Source organism: Coccinella septempunctata, chromosome 6, assembly GCF_907165205.1.
Source record: "Coccinella septempunctata chromosome 6, icCocSept1.1, whole genome shotgun sequence".
NCBI lineage: Eukaryota > Metazoa > Arthropoda > Insecta > Coleoptera > Coccinellidae > Coccinella > Coccinella septempunctata.
In genome coordinates, this window is record NC_058194.1 from 33402703 (window position 1) to 33420588 (window position 17886).

Consider the following 17886-nt stretch of genomic DNA (forward strand, 5'->3'; position numbering starts at 1 on the left):
GAGATCGCTTCGCGAGGGAAATTTTCAGTGAAATGAACCGGTGAGGAAGTCGATAAAACGAGGATAATATTGTTTTGGAACCTCGACTACTCGAGCTCCAATGATTGCCCGATTGTTCGTAACTTTGTGGATTAGATTGCCTTTCGATTTATACGACAACAAATCGATTTGAAATTATGCCATACGGTTGAGATGTTCCGTTATTGATTATTCAATTTTAGTGTACGGTGTTTTATCATTCCTCCAGAGAAATGAATTCATACTAGTCGTTTTGAAGATACCAAAAAACCAATGAGTTGATGAGCCAATGGAAAATTGCACTGTAGACAGGCTATCAAATAAAAAATTCATTTTTCTCGAAATCAGCGTCGAAGATCCATAAATTTGGTATGGAAAAATAGGTTTTCGAACACGCAGAATCGATTGAAAATAAAATCGTGAGACTATCTCTCTTCGTTTAGATTTTCATCTTCGAAATGGCATTTTTCAAAAATTGCAAATTTCAATCTGCGATATCTCCCGTTATACTTGTCCGATCCAATTGAGATTTCCGGTTTCGTAATCAGCACTAGTCAGGCTTCAATACTAGATCAAAAACTCGAATTCGAAAATCCCAAATTTTTGGGTCAAAAATGAGCAAGGGGTTAGACCCCCCTAAAATCACATATTTGCTCCTCTCTCTGAGAAGTACGGTGTTTAATCATTCCTCCAGAGAAAGAAATTCATACTAGTCATTTTGAAGATCCCAAAAAACCATTGGGTTAACGAGACACTGAAAAATTGCACTGTTGACAGCCTTTCAAAGTGAACTCAAAAATGAAAGATGGAAAAATAAAAAATTCATTTCTCTCGAAATCAACGTCGAAGATCCATAAATTTGGTACGGAAATATAGGTTTTCGAACACGCAGAATCGATTGAAAATAAAATCGTAAGCTTATCCCTCTTCATTTAAATTTTCATCTTCGAAATGGCATTTTTCAAAAAGTGCAAATTTCAATCTGCGATATCTCCCGTTATACTTGTCTGATCCAGTTGAGATTTCCGGTTTCGTAATCAGCACTAGTCAGGCTTCAATACTAGATCAAAAACTCGAATTCGAAAATCCCAAATTTTTGGGTCAAAAATGAGCAAGGGGTTAGACCCCCCTGAAATCACATATTTGCTCCTCTCTCTGAGAAGTACGGTGTTTAATCATTCCTCCAGAGAAAGAAATTCATACTAGTCATTTCGAAGATCCCAAAAAACCATTGGGTTAACGAGCCAATGAAAAATTGCACTGAATATAGCCTTTCAAAGTGAACTCGAAAGTGAAAGATGGAAAAATAAAAAATTCATTTTTCTTGAAATAAGCGTCGTAGATCCATGAATTTGGTATGGAAATATAGGTTTTCGAACACGCAGAATCGATTGAAAATAAAATCGTAAGCCCATCTCTCTTCGTTTAGATTTTCATCTTCGAAATGGCATTTTTCAAAAATTGCAAATTTCAATCTGCGATATCTCCTGTTATACTTGTCCGATCCAATTGAGATTTCCAGTTTCGAAATCAGCACTAGTCAGGCTTCAATACTAGATCAAAAACTCGAATTCTAAAATCCCAAATTTTTGGGTCAAAAATGAGCAAGGGGTTAGACCCCCCTGAAATCACATATTTGGTCCTCTCTCTGAGAAATACGGTGTTTAATCATTCCTCCAGAGAAAGGAATTCATACTAGTCATTTTGAAGATCCCAAAAAACCATTGGGTTGACGAGCTAATGAAAAATTGCACTGTAGACAGCCTTTCAAAGTGAACTCGAAAGTGAAAGATGGAAAAATAAAAAATTCATTTTTCTTGAAATAAGCGTCGTAGATCCATGAATTTGGTATGGGAATAAAGGTTTTCGAACACGCAGAATCGATTGAAAATAAAATCGTAAGACTATCTCTCTTCGTTTAGATTTTCATCTCCGAAATGACATTTTTCAAAAATTGTAAATTTCAGTTGAAAGCTACTCGAGATTGAACTGTTGCTTGGAGATGGCTGTGGGTCTAAAATTTTATACTAGAAGAGTTGCTCTTTCGGAATGTGTATCACTTTCCGATCTGTGATGATTTCTCTGGAAGATAATCCACTCTAAAGGTGACCCTCGAAAAATTCCCAAAAAGATGGGGTCAGTTAAAAATTTGTCAAGACCGAACAGTTGCTTCGAGATCGCTGTGTTTCTCAGATTTTATACTAGAAGAGTTGCTTCTTCGGAATGTGTATCACTTTTCCATCTGCGATACTTTTTCTGGAAGATAATCCACTCTAAATGTGACCTTCGAAAAATTCCCATAAAGATGGGGTCAGTTAAAACTTGGTCAAGACCGAACAGTTGCTTCAAGATCGCTGTGGTTCTCAGATTTTATACTTAAAGAGTTATTTCTTCGGAATGTGTATCACTTTCCGATCTGTGATAATTTTTCTAGAATATACGCGATATATTGGTATTAAATAAACCCAAAGTATCACCTCTCAAAAGGCAATAACCCAAATCACGACCTACTTCATCGCTCAAGCTCGATATTTCTCAGATCTACTCACCACTCTAGTCTCTATCTCTATGTCAACGTTACACTTGATCCTCTTCCTCCTCTGTCCCAAAACGGGCGTGCACATGAAGAACCTCGAAGATCTGTGCCCGTCCCTTCTCCATCGGTCCAGCTGTCTCATGGTGGTCACCGGGGTCTTGGCCGCCGAAGAATACAGGGCCTTCAGGGCGGCAGGCCTACTATCCGCACAAAATAGGTTGCCGGAAAAGTTCTGCTGGCTGGAGAAGTGGTTTTTCCGCAAGGCGAACGTACAAATGTCGCTCTCAGCTGTAAAAAAATAGGCGAGATTAGATAATGGAAGAGATATCGATGAGATGATAATCATTATGTTGAACCCGGGTATGATAACGATAAGTTATGGGTATCTATCAGTCTGAGAGAAAAATAGATGAACGAGATCTTGGAGTGCATCGTGTTTTATAGCTCTGACTCATTCATTTTCATTTGGAGATCTTCAAGTCAGTGTAGATTGGGTTTTATAAATATCAAAGTTAATTGGTGGTCGAGAACCAGCCTTGCAATACTACTGAAGGCAACAGAGTAGTGTAATTGTCTCCACTACTGATCATAGTTAACAGTTCTGAGCCTTGTGGAACACCGCTGTTTCAGGACAAGGCAAAAACTGAAAGAGAAACACTCTTAACCCCTTGAAAAACATCTGATCTTGGAGTGGATCGTGTTTTATAGCTCTGACTCATTTATTTTCATTTGGAGATCTTCAAGTCAGTGGAGATTGGGTTTTATGAATATCAAAGTTAACTGGTGGTCCGGAACCAGCCTTGCAATACTATTGAAGGCAACAGAGTAGTGTAATTGTCTCCACTACTGATTATAGTTAACAGTTCTGAGCCTTGTGGAACACCGCTGTTTCAGGACAAGGCAAAAACTGAAAGAGAAACACTCTTAACCCCTTGAAAAACATCTGATCTTGGAGTGGATCGTGTTTTATAGCTCTGACTCATTTATTTTCATTTGGAGATCTTCAAGTCAGTGGAGATTGGGTTTTATGAATATCAAAGTTAACTGGTGGTCGGGAACCAGCCTTGCAATACTACTGAAGGCAACAGAGTAGTGTAATTGTCTCCACTACTGATTATAGTTAACAGTTCTGAGCCTTGTGGAACACCGCTGTTTCAGGACAAGGCAAAAACTGAAAGGGAAACACTCTTAACCCCTTGAAAAACATCTGATCTTGGGCTGGATCGTGTTTTATAGCTCTGACTCATTTATTTTCATTTGGAGATCTTCAAGTCAGTGGAGATTGGGTTTTATGAATATCAAAGTTAACTGGTGGTCGGGAACCAGCCTTGCAATACTACTGAAGGCAACAGAGTAGTGTAATTGTCTCCACTACTGATTATAGTTAACAGTTCTGAGCCTTGTGGAACACCGCTGTTTCAGGACAAAGCAAAAACTGAAAGAGAAACACTCTTAACCCCTTGAAAAACATCTGATCTTGGAGTGGATCGTGTTTTATAGCTCTGACTCATTTATTTTCATTTGGAGATCTTCAAGTCAGTGGAGATTGGGTTTTATGAATATCAAAGTTAACTGGTGGTCGGGAACCAGCCTTGCAATACTATTGAAGGCAACAGAGTAGTGTAATTGTCTCCACTACTGATTATAGTTAACAGTTCTGAGCCTTGTGGAACACCGCTGTTTCAGGACAAGGCAAAAACTGAAAGAGAAACACTCTTAACCCCTTGAAAAACATCTGATCTTGGGCTGGATCGTGTTTTATAGCTCTGACTCATTTATTTTCATTTGGAGATCTTCAAGTCAGTGGAGATTGGGTTTTATGAATATCAAAGTTAACTGGTGGTCGGGAACCAGCCTTGCAATACTACTGAAGGCAACAGAGTAGTGTAATTGTCTCCACTACTGATCATAGTTAACAGTTCTGAGCCTTGTGGAACACCGCTGTTTCAGGACAAGGCAAAAACTGAAAGAGAAACACTCTTAACCCCTTGAAAAACATCTGATCGACGTGTTACTCATTGATTATATAAGTGTTAACTGTGAATCGTTGAAGGTTCTTCCACTTTACGCATCAAACCGCGTTTACGATCCGGAACCAACACAGTAGATTCGGAAATCCCAATCGGAACCGGATAATTACAGATCCGATTCAATGCCGCCAACTCTGAATTCCTCGCCGTCCACGATACCGCCATTATCGCTCGCAATTGTTCGAACGTTCAATGGAGCATTAATAGATATCGATCAGCCACGGCACACTCGATTATTCGCGGAGTATCGGAGTTCAACGGGCCCACACACCGACCCATGGACAGGACATGATGGATGAAGGCAAATGTTTGCCTTTTTGTTTTTCCATCCGCTGCTCTGCTCCCCACGGAAGATCGATTCTCGGAGCTAACGGGAAAAAAGTAGATTTTTTCGTTGAAATTCATTAGGCAGGAAGTCCACGCGAAGATACAATAGGCAATGTTCCAGGAAAAGCGTTAGAATCCCTTCAGAATGTCAAGCATACAAAGCTCTCCCCATTGGTCGAAAGTCCTGTCAACTGTCATTGTTAATATCCATGACGTTTGATCACAGAACTAGATTATTCTTCTACCTAACCATAGCTGGGCTCAGATATTCATTATCATCGAAAACTGTCCTATACATTTAAAGAACAGGCATCATACGATACGAAAATGTACAAAAAAGTATCTCAACACCCATCTTTCCACTCCAGTACTACTTGTCGAGTTTCTCCGGTAGATTATACTTCACGGTTGGCGATTTCAAAATGGAAAACCTGTGTTTAACGCTATCTACCGAAACGTTCAACCTTCATTGCGAAAATTTATGTTACGAGCTACCTTCTGGTCAACATGCGAGTGCTTTTCTCGCCAATATCGGTTTTCCCTCCGAAAATAGCACGTTTCCCCTCTTCCTACGAGAAACCAAGCCGAAATCTAATGTTCTAAAGCTTTTAGACGCCTTATCAAATCATAGAGAGAGGAAGCGCCTTTAGACGTGACTGAAATTATTAGTTTACTCTCTGTCCGGCGTTTTGTGGAGGTGGATTAAGATTTAGACCCTCGGTATATGGAAAACATTTTCAATAAAACGCCCCCGACATGATATACATGCAATTATGGCGCCTACGAGAATGAATTGCTGCCAAACAAAGAGGTTATGTCATGGTCTATTACTTGGATTAACTGTAGAAGGACTTGGATTGATTTCACGCTGAAGAGAATTGATCGTGAGCTGCTAACAAATCCGGAAAATACAGATTTTCGTGCAGACAGCTATTACATCTACCACCAGTCATTAGAACTACCGCTTATTTGAACTAACTTAACAAAGAAGACTCTTTGCCTTAAAACTGATCTAAAATGCATCTTGTACAGTACCAGTTGGATCTGTGAAAGATTCGACTACTTCATCTAGTGGCATATTCCAATAAAAAGTGTCATTTCAATTGGCTCAAACCATAGACGGATTTTTTCTGGATCGTAAACTCTATAGACCATGCGGAGATAAATTGACTGATGTCACTTGGTACTTCTCCGAACACTTTATACGTACAATAACCCTTCTTTCTCATGGCTCGCAACTCTGGCCTTGTGTAACTTTCCCTATAAGGACAACATCAGGCAGCTTCCTATAGCAGAAGAATGACTAGCGTGGAGTATTTTCATTCCGTCGTTTACCGATCTTATTGTTGGGGCAAAAACCGAACAGAATCCTTCTTTCATCGGTCGAGAAGCTGTGGGAAAACTGGAATGGACCGGCGGTTTGCTGTCAACATCGTTAATGGGGGTTCGATTGAACGTTGCAGGTGTTTTCATGATGGAAGGTTCTATAGGTCTTGTAGTTTTCGAGTTTAAAGGTTCCCTTACAGTCTTGCAGAGTTACTGGTGTGTACGTGTCAATGTCGTCGGTGGATTGTTCATGAAAATAACCTTAACCTTCTTTTCTCTTCATTGGATTCCCTAGGGACCTATCCTACACTCGTGTCGCAGAACCGGAACACGTCTCTTTGTGAAAAAACTTTGGGGATTTCCGAAGAAATAACAGTTTATCCACGGCGAAGCGTAAGATAAACTTCGAAGAGTAAGTCCATCTTTGGCATCTTGACTTATCATGAAAGGAACCGGCTAGAAAGGAGTTTCCTTTTCCGGATTAAAAGCAAAGACAGTCTCTCCTCCAGAGGCGTAGTTCAGGGGGATCCAAACAACAATAGAACCCACAGGAAGTTCACGAATTTATCAATTTGGAATCCTGAGTTTGCTGCTCAGATTTTTGACTCATTGAAATTTAGCTCGCAAATGCAGAGATTGTTCAACAACGGTCTGCCTAACTCTGATCCTCGTTTTTTCTTAGATTTTTCGATGTTAAACCCTCCTTTCATACACCCACCACGTCAGTGGAAGTGTTACGAACAATCAATCCAACCTATAGCGCCAAAAGCCGTTCTTTTCCTCGATTTCGGGTCATTTGTTCCGCGCGCTGCGCATCCATCAACCTTTCCAGATATAAATGGGTTGTATCTGTTTACAAGAAGGCGCAATATCGGTCACGTGTTTAATTCATTGGGCGGCCGGTCTCGCTTTGAATCTGAAAGGAATGAGGAGCAATCTTTCTGAGAGGTATCCTTACGGCCAACTCGGGATTTTCCCAAGATCATCTAAGGTGATTTATGTTGCGAAGGAAGTTGGAAGTATGTGCCTTTCTGTGCCTGTTTCGCACGCAAGGGTATCTGATGGTTTTTCTAGGTTCATTTGTTGGGGGAGATGAAAAAAGGTAGTTTGGGAGGTTTTAGGGAAGGATGTGATGTATCAGTTGAAAAACTTCATGAATTTTTCGTGAATATGCATATTTCATAGTCTGAACGATGGCTTCTCTTATTTTCCGCAGCTTTTTGTTGAAAAAATCACAGTTATTACTTCTCTTCTTTGGGTCTTCATGACTGACTGTTTCTCCATAGGAATAATGTAATATAATTCTTCCCCCGTTGGTTAAATAAATTAGGCAATTAGCCTCCTGTTAATTCTCGTTTATCACTTAATCAATTAGGAATAAAACAGGGATATTCATTGAAGCAAATCACCCACATTCTGCCTTTGAAGAATACCCACCCTTTTTATAATTACCAGTATCTGAACGCCCAACAACAACTCATTGATATTGATAGCTTTTTGATTGAGAAATTTGAAGGTTTCATCGGTGGATATAAATCCAACAAACGATACAGCTAATGGATCCCCGATGACTAAGTTTCAGAACAGCACTGAAAAAAAACAGCTGCTTCTGGTGCTGATAAGTCAAAGGCAGCTGTAACGGCGGTGTTTGCTAATTAAAGTAGCTTTGGTGGGCGTTTACGAGCCTGATTAGATGAGCGAAGAGATATTATAATGGGTTTATTTGAGAAAAATTGCCGGCAAAATCTGCTGTTCATTCAGAAGATATTGCTAGTACCAAGCGGCTCTATGAACCATGATCAAAATGTCGATATCCTTACTTGGAACTCAATGAAGTGAGTCTTCTATTAGATCATAACATCGTTACGTAGCAAGTCCTAAAAATAATTATAATATTCTGCTATTCGATATTCATATCATACTTTCTGCATAATATATTCCATCTTAACAACTGTTAGCTAGGTTTCTTAGAATCCCGAATCATTTCATGAACGAGGTGGATGAGGGCTATGCAATTTTGACAGTTTGCATTCAAGTAATTCCTCTCCGTAGCCGCCTCTGCTTAGGGTCATAGAACCTGAGATCCAACATGAATCGATTGCATTATTCAATACAGTAGTCATAATACAAAGTAGCTACCTGTTTTTATCTCCACTTCGAGAAAAGTATTTCTCGGTGTCCAACCAGATGGTTCTTGTTGGTACGGCTTTAAATGGTTACATAACGTCCTATTCACAACAATAACGGACTGGTCAACGCAAAGAAGAAACCCATCGGTCCTACCATATGCTTGTTGATATTCGATACGTGTCAAACGGAGAACAACCAGAGATTTCGAAATTTGAGCACTTGACGTTTCGGGAAAACACGATTTTTATGAAGAGACATGCATGTGGAGCATAGACTTTGATTGAGGTCTATGATTTGAAGTGAGAAATAGAAAGTAAAGTGTTCATAGTGGTGTGTCTGTATTTGACTCGATTCTTCTGGGTTTTTTATAGAATATTTCCCAGAAAATTCAAGATGAATGTTTCCGGTAAGAAGATTTGTCGCGTGCTTAACATTTTTCAAGCAACTTGGGGAAAAGGTATTAATCATTTGCTAGCCATGTGAGTTCGTCGAACATAGCACAGCTGTTTCTGATTCCATTACGATTTTATTGGTGTTTTTCTGTGGAAAATGATGAATAATTATTTAGATTTGTAAGTGTTGAGACAATTCAAGACCCACCCTTTCCACAAAATGATATTTCGCAGACAAACCAAGTAGGTACTGGCTAAAGAGGGTTATTTTTAACTTCTAATAATAGCTCGGAGTTATTTGCAAGTTTAAAATTAAACTAATGATAAATCACTGGAGTTAACCAGGGTCAATCCCTGTTTTTGCTCGGTTTGCTTTCAATCTGTCTATATGATGAGGTTCTAGCTGTGTTATTGTTTGTATTTTACGTAAATTATCATATAATTTTATCGAAGTTCTGAGCAATTTTTTTCGAGGGGTATTTTCGTTGTTTTCCATCACGATCTTTAGCGTAAACATCTGAAAGCTGCCGAAATATCGACTGGGGTTGCCGAAAATTCAGAACAACAGGGCTAAATTGACGTGACCTTATTAGTAATCCCCTTTCCTTTCTCATATTGCCATTCGCAAACGATCCCTGAGTCCTTGGTCCCAGGACTAAGAGGCTCTTTATATACAGATCCGATATAACAGGCAGAATGATCTGAATAAACGTCCTGAACTCTCATTTATCAGACTTCGATGAAAAAGGGATCGGATACAGCGGGAGAATATACGAAAAACGACCAATTTGCGAGTTCTAGTTCTGAAATATAGCGGGATAACCATCTGGGCCCAAACCAAGCAGTGAAAAGTGTTACATCAAGTTCAATTTTGGCAATATAGGTCTCTTGAGTTCAGCATGGACGAAAAATATGTTTTTCTCATGGAATAGTTACAACAGCTTTAAAATTTCTTTCGTATTCGATTCTTAAGGTTCTTTAATGAATATAAAATACTCGAATGAGACGGAGATTAGGATATTAGATCTGGATCACCCACTTGAATGGAACCGCGTGACAGATTGACGTTTCTCTGCTCTCGAGAATTGAATGAAAGCCAAAAAGGGACTGTGTTCTAACGCCCACAGATCGTGAGATGAACCGTCATCTAACGTCGTCTTCCTCCCACTTGCTTCAAGAGTGAAATGAGGCATATGCCCACTGGAGAAATTAATAAAATATGCAGCTGTTGACGCATCTTATTTTCGTCAAGGTTCAGGTAAGTTCAAGGCTGTTTATTTCCATCTCGAAGAAGCAGGAAGAGGAACTCGGAGAGGAGGAAGTTGACAAAAAACAGAAGGAAGCAAGCAGAGACGCGAAGAAAGAAATTCACTGTACCATTCATGGTTTCTTTGGGAAATGAACCGTCATACTTTCTCTTGAATAAGTGGAGCATGTCTGAAAATGCAGCAAATGGTACATACTGGTTTATATCTTCTTCAGTATAATAATATATTAAGTGATATAGAAAACAGACAGCTTTTACTTCTTCAGGGACTTTTTTCCCTTTTAGAATGAAGTCTATGATGAGAAATCTGTTGGAAATGATGAACCAGAATGTTGGAACCGATTATGCACCCGCAGGCATGTCGGTGAAACTTTTTCCATCGTAAAAACGAACTGTGGGCTTATCAAAATTTTCTGGACGGCCCGTAGGTACGTAAAACCATCACGTACCTACTACGCGGTCTGCAAATTAGCATTCAAATTGCGTCCCTCGTGAAAACACGATCATATCTCCACGACCGGCAAAAGCCCGACCACCATTACTCGTCGTTTTCCATTTCTACGAACCCAAAACGCAGAATCCAGAGATTTGGCGTATTTATGTGGCGATTTGCGACGGGATTTTCCGCTTGGGAAACCGTGTTTTCCTTCGCGAAACACGGGAATAATGGAGAAACCTGGCGAGACGTGTATTAAAATATGTTTTCCTGGAAGCATTCGCGATGGCTTGACTTGGAAGATATGTTGAACTTCGGCGTCTATGAATCTAGAAGTATTTATTGATTTTCAACGGTTTTTCATGATATTTCCTCAGTTTAGAGCCTCTCGGATGTTTTAATTGACCCAGTTCGTAATTCATGGCATAACTGTTGAAGCATCGATGAAATCCACAACCACAACCAAGTGAGGATCTTCATTATGCCCTAATCAGAGCAGTTTTCGACTCTAAGCCATCTGCAGCTGATGTTCTTATGTACTCCATCCGTAACTGTGATGGCTATACGTCCTACTGCCAGTTTCTGGTCCCATGAGGCTAACAATGCTGAGGTATTTTGAGACCAGGTGATGTCAGTTCCTACCAAACCTACTCTGCATTCGATGACTGATCAAAAACAACGTCTGGTCTTTTTTATCTGATCCAACCTGAAGAGCTTAACACCAGCAGAATCCATGAAAATCGGAATCTTGGGCGATAGAAGCTTGACAATCCCGCATAGTCAAGATCATATCCCCTATTCTTCGATACCGTTCAATCGAAACACCTAAAAGATAGAAATCACCAACTTGGAGCCTCCTGCATACACGCAAAGCCGACGCTTTTTTCCACACATCGACTGTCCACATCGCAATTGGATTACCGTCAACACGCCCACGGTCCGACGTAAATCCAGCGGATCTAAACTATGCATATCTAATCCTCGATTCATGGCCGGCTTTAAAACGGAGCCTCAGGTAATAATTACCGGATTTATCGACGTATCTGTGGGTCCTGTCGGCGAGGAGACATGAAACCTTCACCTGTCCTGTCGGTAGACGCGTTTCTACCGTTGATGATACCTCGTCGAGTGCCCACACGAAATTATTTACGATGGGAAGAGTGCCGACAGAGATACCTCGAAGGCATCGAAAGTTTAAGTGTCCAAGAAGAAAGTTAGAGTCTTTGCGTTTGTTAGAAGAAAATCTGACTGGCTTTGATAGGAATCTACAGACGGTATATGCGTCTCAGGTGGATTATCCCCCTACCGGACGATAGGTGGCGCATCTGTCTGAATATTACTTGAAGGTGTGTCTCCCTTCGTAATGACAAGGGAGTCAAAACCAGAAGAATCTTCATTTTTCGACAGATAGGCGTATATAAGGTAGGAATTGCCTGAGAATCTGTGGCTGAGATTTTCCCAACTTTCTCTTTGATAGACGAGTGGCAGGATTTTCTTGACCATGCTTGACTCGAGTAAAGGATGTAGAAAATCGATTCATTTTCCTACTTCTGAGTCGTTTTATCAGTGAGAAAAGACTTTTTCGATCTTCAACTTTGGACTATGCAAAGTGAACCCATCGCTAAGAAAGCTATTTGTCTGATCTCGAACTTTCTCCTCGAAAAACGTCTTGGAAATCCAGATGGACGTCTGTTTTCCCAATTTTACGTTTTTCTCTAGCAATTCTTCAGGGAACATTCTAGATCTTAGTCCATTCAACAGAGGAGGGAGAGGGATGTTCAAGAACAGATAGCACTAAGTTCCCTTGACAGATAAGAGGATATTTTACAGGGTAAACACAAATTTGTGACCCCTCTTCTTATTTCGAGTGACTACTGATCATTTGTTTCGACTGGACTAGGACACAGTCAATCATTCGTACTGGAATGCTCCAATATTCCCCTGTAAATATGATAGATCCATTGAGGCACCATCTATTGATCTGTTCTGCTAGAGACTAGATAGGATAACAGACGTATTCCTCCTTTCTATCGGATTAAGGACGATCAAACGTCGGATAATGCCAATATTGTTTCGTGGTAACACTTCATAGACACATGACAGACGTTCCTAGGTATCTAACCGTGCCGTGTATGCAAATCCGTCTTGCATAAACCCACAAATCCTTTGTTCCCGTCTATATATTGTAATCTCGAACGGCCGGTCGGAATTCAGCTTTCCGTCTACTTGAACTTGGCGTATATCTGGTCCAGTCTGGGCGCCGCTTCCCGACAATTGCAGATCGTCTTTGTCGTCGGACCGCCACAGACGTTTCAGCTCTGTGGGAATAATATTCATCGTGCAGAAACCCTGGAAATATGGATCTGATATCCGACGAGAACTGGATTTTTTTTCGGGCCCACCGAATGTGGAATATATTATATTAGCGGACGTGATTCCAGAGGCTAAATTACGAAAAGGATTTTATAGTAAAACCACCTGTTGAAAATCGACCCTGGGCCTTTAGAGCCCTGTTATGTGACACCCCTAGTTCTAGGTATATTTCATTTGTTGAACCTTCATTGAATGAACTCATAACCAAGACTTCATCTTTGATTCCTAGTCTTGAAACATATGTAATTGAATTGGAATTATCTTCAGTTGATACTGTTGACTGGTATCCCTCTGCAAACACAGGAAACGAAATTTTTCAAGTTTAAGGTCAACGATCCAGCCAACTCCCCACCTATTCCTCCATCAAACCACAATCGGCATCAAACCAAAACAAACACAACGTCGGACACAATAAAGTACGATGAAATATGAACACTATCGGGTTGAATTCATTGCTTGCACACGTTCAACATCCAAATATTTACACCGGGCATAATTCTCACTACGATCAACGTTTCTGTTGAGCCTTCTCGATGGGTAGATTCATTTCAATAGTTCCCAGTCGTGGGCAGATAAGAAATAACTGATAAAAAGCGACGTTTGAAACTTTCATAGAGTCCACGATCTTGTAGTGCTTATAACGAGTCGAAAATTCAACAAAAAACGTGCGAAACTTAATTCCCTCATTAAACCAATCATATCTTTCAGCGCGAATGCAGCATTCCTACTTAGCAATTGGGTTAAGAATAAAAAAAATCGAGTACTTATACCGGCGAAATAATGAAGCATCTTGTTACTATGCTCCCATTCAAGAATTCCTCGACCTTCTTAATGAATGGTGCACGACAGGTGTAATTCGAACGAGATCAGAAAGAATGCCTAAGAAGAAGCCGAAATGGCACATACAGACTGCTCGAGGCATGTAAAATCTCTGTAATTTAACGTTTCATTATGTGTGCTGTTTAATTTCGGTTGCCGGTAGTCTAAAGATCATCGAGGATCGTTATTATCAGCCGGATAAGAAAGGAGATGTTGGATTATACTGATCAATGAAAGCTGGTGAATTGTATCGCTACTGGAGGAAGAACCAGAGCCGAAGAAACTTTGAGTTTGTTATTATTCATGAGCAGATTGATCACCCATCCAGTTGCTGGACTCTCTTGGGACTTTTTCCTAAAAATTTCAACTTCAAGTTGAGTACTAGGCTGTAGGATAATTTTCTGAGGGTTTTTTCAAAATTTGCACGTCATCTGGCGCAATTTTACAGTAGCCAAAAAACTTTGGACGAATCTCCGTCTAGCTACATCTAACCAATGTATTGGAAAATTTCCCCAACCAGCATAAATGAAGGAAGACCATCGATATGAACGAAAGTTCATGTTCTCATTCCATTTTTAGCCATGCTCAGTCTAACACGAAAAAAACAGATAAATGTCAGCCACTTTCAGATTAGATAATACGAACAGTTCCATTTCCATTCGAGTGCATCAACCTCCATGACATTATTCCTCCCAATATGATATCATACAGTGCGTCCTTTGTAGATTCAATTACCTCTGCCAATTAAAATCATGCCATGCGTGATCCAACATATAATGAGGTACAAGTACGGTGGGAAATTATAACTAAGCGCTCGACTTCAATATTGAGAAAAAAAATTGTCAAACTCCCACGTACTCTTTATGTCACCACTTTGGGAGTTTATGACATAGGAAGGTGTGGTCTAGATGTTTGAAATCTCACGGGACTTGACCACATTTCTTTCTGAATCGACCACGACATCTAGATAAAGGATTTTAATGAAAAATTTCGAACAATATGATCCGTTCCTATCAAGAAATCATCTCATATAGAATTTCACTTGTTAATTCAGCAACGACTGGCTGAGCATCATTACGATGAAACCCTGAGGTTGAATCCATAATAATAACAATAATAATGATATTCAGAATAAGAAAGTAATAGGTCTGCATTCTCAACAGGCGTCGAGCTACTTTGGAGCCTATTGAAAATATGCACACTCTAGTCTTCAACGACAGGATCCACTGATCCAGAAACAAAGCAACTTATTCATATCGTGGGATACGAGAAAGCTACTTCCCTTTTGAGGCAATCGATTAATCAACAAACAGATCCTTCCTTGATCAGAAATGGCAAGAATGATTTCATCTAGACTAGACCGAATGCATTTGTTGTTACGTTATATATAAACGTTGATGGATCTCGCTGTAAACAATTATCCAGAAGGAAAGATTGATTGCAATCGTTTGTACAGTGCGTCCCACTTAAATGGAATTTCGTATTCCACCCATTCTTGTGCATCTTCATAAAAATACAACATTTCATTCACAACTATACAGTAATTTTTTTTTCAATTATCTACATCAAATCACTGATCCATCTGCCTGGACATACTGTGTGTTGTATTCGTGTTATTGAGATTGAAGGACCAAAGATTGGAAGAGCTTGGAACACACCAAACTTGAACATATTTGTCCCATTCTGAGGGAAGTATTCACCAATAATAAGAGTCTGAGTGCATCGAAGTTAAAATCTAGTTGAAGGCTTCTCCGATTTCTCTCTATCATAGTGTCTACAGAAGAAGAACCCCCTCGATCTATCAGATAAGATATTGTTGGTCATTCCCTAATTCAATTAAGAACAACCCACGCGTTCTTCCAGTTCATCTTCGTTAACCATAAAATAAATAGATATTCCTCTCCTTAACTCAATAAAACCAATGTGGAGTCGTTTATTCTAGATGGTAATCATAATTATCGTTCAGAAGTGATTTCAATTCCAGGGAATGAGTTATAGCACTAGCATCCATAAAATTAAACGTCATTCGAAATGGTAGAAGAAGTGGAAGATATGAAAATCTTGGAAATTACAGAGATCTTCAAAAATTTGCGCAGACAAGTTATGGTTTTAGTTTCGTACAGTGCGCCACATGTAGGGGTTTAGTCTATGTTCAAATGTCAGAATGATTTTTATGCACTTTCTACCTCAACAAGTCAAAATTAAGGCCATGTTTATGAATTGTAGTTGGAATTGTTGTGGAATGGTTGAAGACTTTGGGAATAATAAATTCCTTCGAAAATTTCGCGTAGTTTCTCTGCCGACAATGTAACATGGTCATAAACTTTTCCGCAGTTTCACACGGAACAGCGTTTGTAACCATCATCAGGTTGAATGACTCCGGCCAATAGATTGAATGAATCGTTTCTTGTAGCAGTATCCAATGAGATATTATGTGTTTATTGCTAGCCATTCCTGTTTTCTAAGTAATTTCATATATGTTTTTATGCTCGACTGACTGGAGTCTGTTCACGGTTGTGATTTAATACTGTAATTTCCTGGTTTATGAACTTAAATACGATGATATTTGATAACGCAACTTTCAACTGTGGTTTCTCAGCTATATGGGGATTTAGTTCGAATGGAGATGTGGTTTAATTAGTGTTTCTAGTAGCATTTCTCTTTTTCGTATCATAACGGTCACGTCAACTACTTATATTCATGTTTCTCTTTCAAACAGAAGCTCTATGTGATCAAAAAGCCATTCTAGAATAAGAAACATAGCACCTATTTTCTTCAGATTAGAAGGATTGATCTGTGAAGGCTCAGAAGGATGATGAATTGGATTCGTTTTGTCCAAAACATAAATTCAATACGGTAAGTGTTCAGCCACACGTAAATACTGTAAGTGAACCAAGACGAGGTCAGAAGGATATTCATAAAGTTTATCATTTAATTACATTCAATTTGAGTCAATGAGAAATTTCCCAAGCGACGTTTAACATTCTAAAATTAGAGGTTATCTAACCGCTTTCAAACCCGCAAATCGTCGCTGAAGATTTAAACTCCATTTCTCTGAGCAGAACTGACAGAAACACTTTAGGGAGTTCGACCTACTTTTCGTCCCAAAAACCAGAGATTGAACTCGATTCCGGACGTTATAAATTCGCCAAAAAGTACAAAAACAGACATAATTAGCGGGTGGAAGTTGAAAGAAACGAAAAATAAAGTACGTCCGTAAATGTAACCTTATATCCTTGCCGAAACCGGATCTTTTTGTCGTGGGTTGTTCAACTCTGTGGTTACACGGTATCTTGCTGATCTGATGGTGGTTGAGATTCAATTCACGTGGGATCAGGGGGTAGAGACAAATTTTGGGATTTCTTGAATAACGCTGCAAATCATCCTTTCCAAAATGACCTATCCCAACATCCTACAGACTTGATAGCCAATATGTAAAAAATTTCAGTCTTTTTTGAACCTGTTCAATGAAATTATTAATGAATATGTTCGCATCAATATTGAAGTACTTCAGCAGGATGCACGTGCAAAAAGAAACCGTCAAACAGGAACATCTGTGCTCTTCCAATAGGGTCAAACTGATGATGACCACTGTCCCTTTCAACCCTTCAAGACAGGGTGGGAGTCAGAGGCTTAGAACAAGATTAGTGAATCATACATCAAAACGAGAATTTACTACTCACAAGTGGAGCTTTTCGATCTTCAACAAACTGATGAAGCATGTAAAACTGATCTAACATATCCAGAGAAAATCAGATACTCATGAAGAGATTTCGGTTGCGTTTGGCATGCAATATTTCTACGAATCTCTCAGTCCGGCTCTGTATAATTTGCATACTTGTTCCCCTCCCTACAGCGGTTGATACTAAACTTCAACGAACGTTCTTTCATAACACTGAGCGGTCATTTTTCTAAGCACCGTTTGCTCTCGCAATAAAAACAGTAATATCTGGAAAATGTACTGGCTAGGAGACTTCATTCTGGAAGTTTTACTGTGGAGGAAACGCTGAATATTTTTAATATCCGAAAAGAAGTCTGTTTCAGGTGACACATTCCCAATGAAAAACTGCAGTTATAAGTCCTCATTCATCAAGAGTGCAGGTCCTCATTTCTTTGAGAACACAGTTTTTGTTTTAAAGTCGAATTTACTTTGACAAAAGTGCTTGGTTCTTCTCATGAATGCAATACGATCACCTCCTAACTATAGATTGAATTTTCCCTCATTTAATCGT

At 39.5% G+C, this 17886-nt stretch overlaps 1 protein-coding gene across 1 annotated transcript in view; it reads right to left on the reverse strand.

The window, feature by feature from the left end:
• Window positions 1-17886, reverse strand: part of LOC123315236 — a 55309-nt gene that overhangs the window by 12635 nt on the left and 24788 nt on the right. Inside the window, exon 2 of the mRNA XM_044900852.1 lies at window positions 2568-2842. Within this exon, the coding sequence (XP_044756787.1) occupies window positions 2568-2842 (275 nt within the window). The remainder of the gene's footprint in view (window positions 1-2567; window positions 2843-17886) is intronic.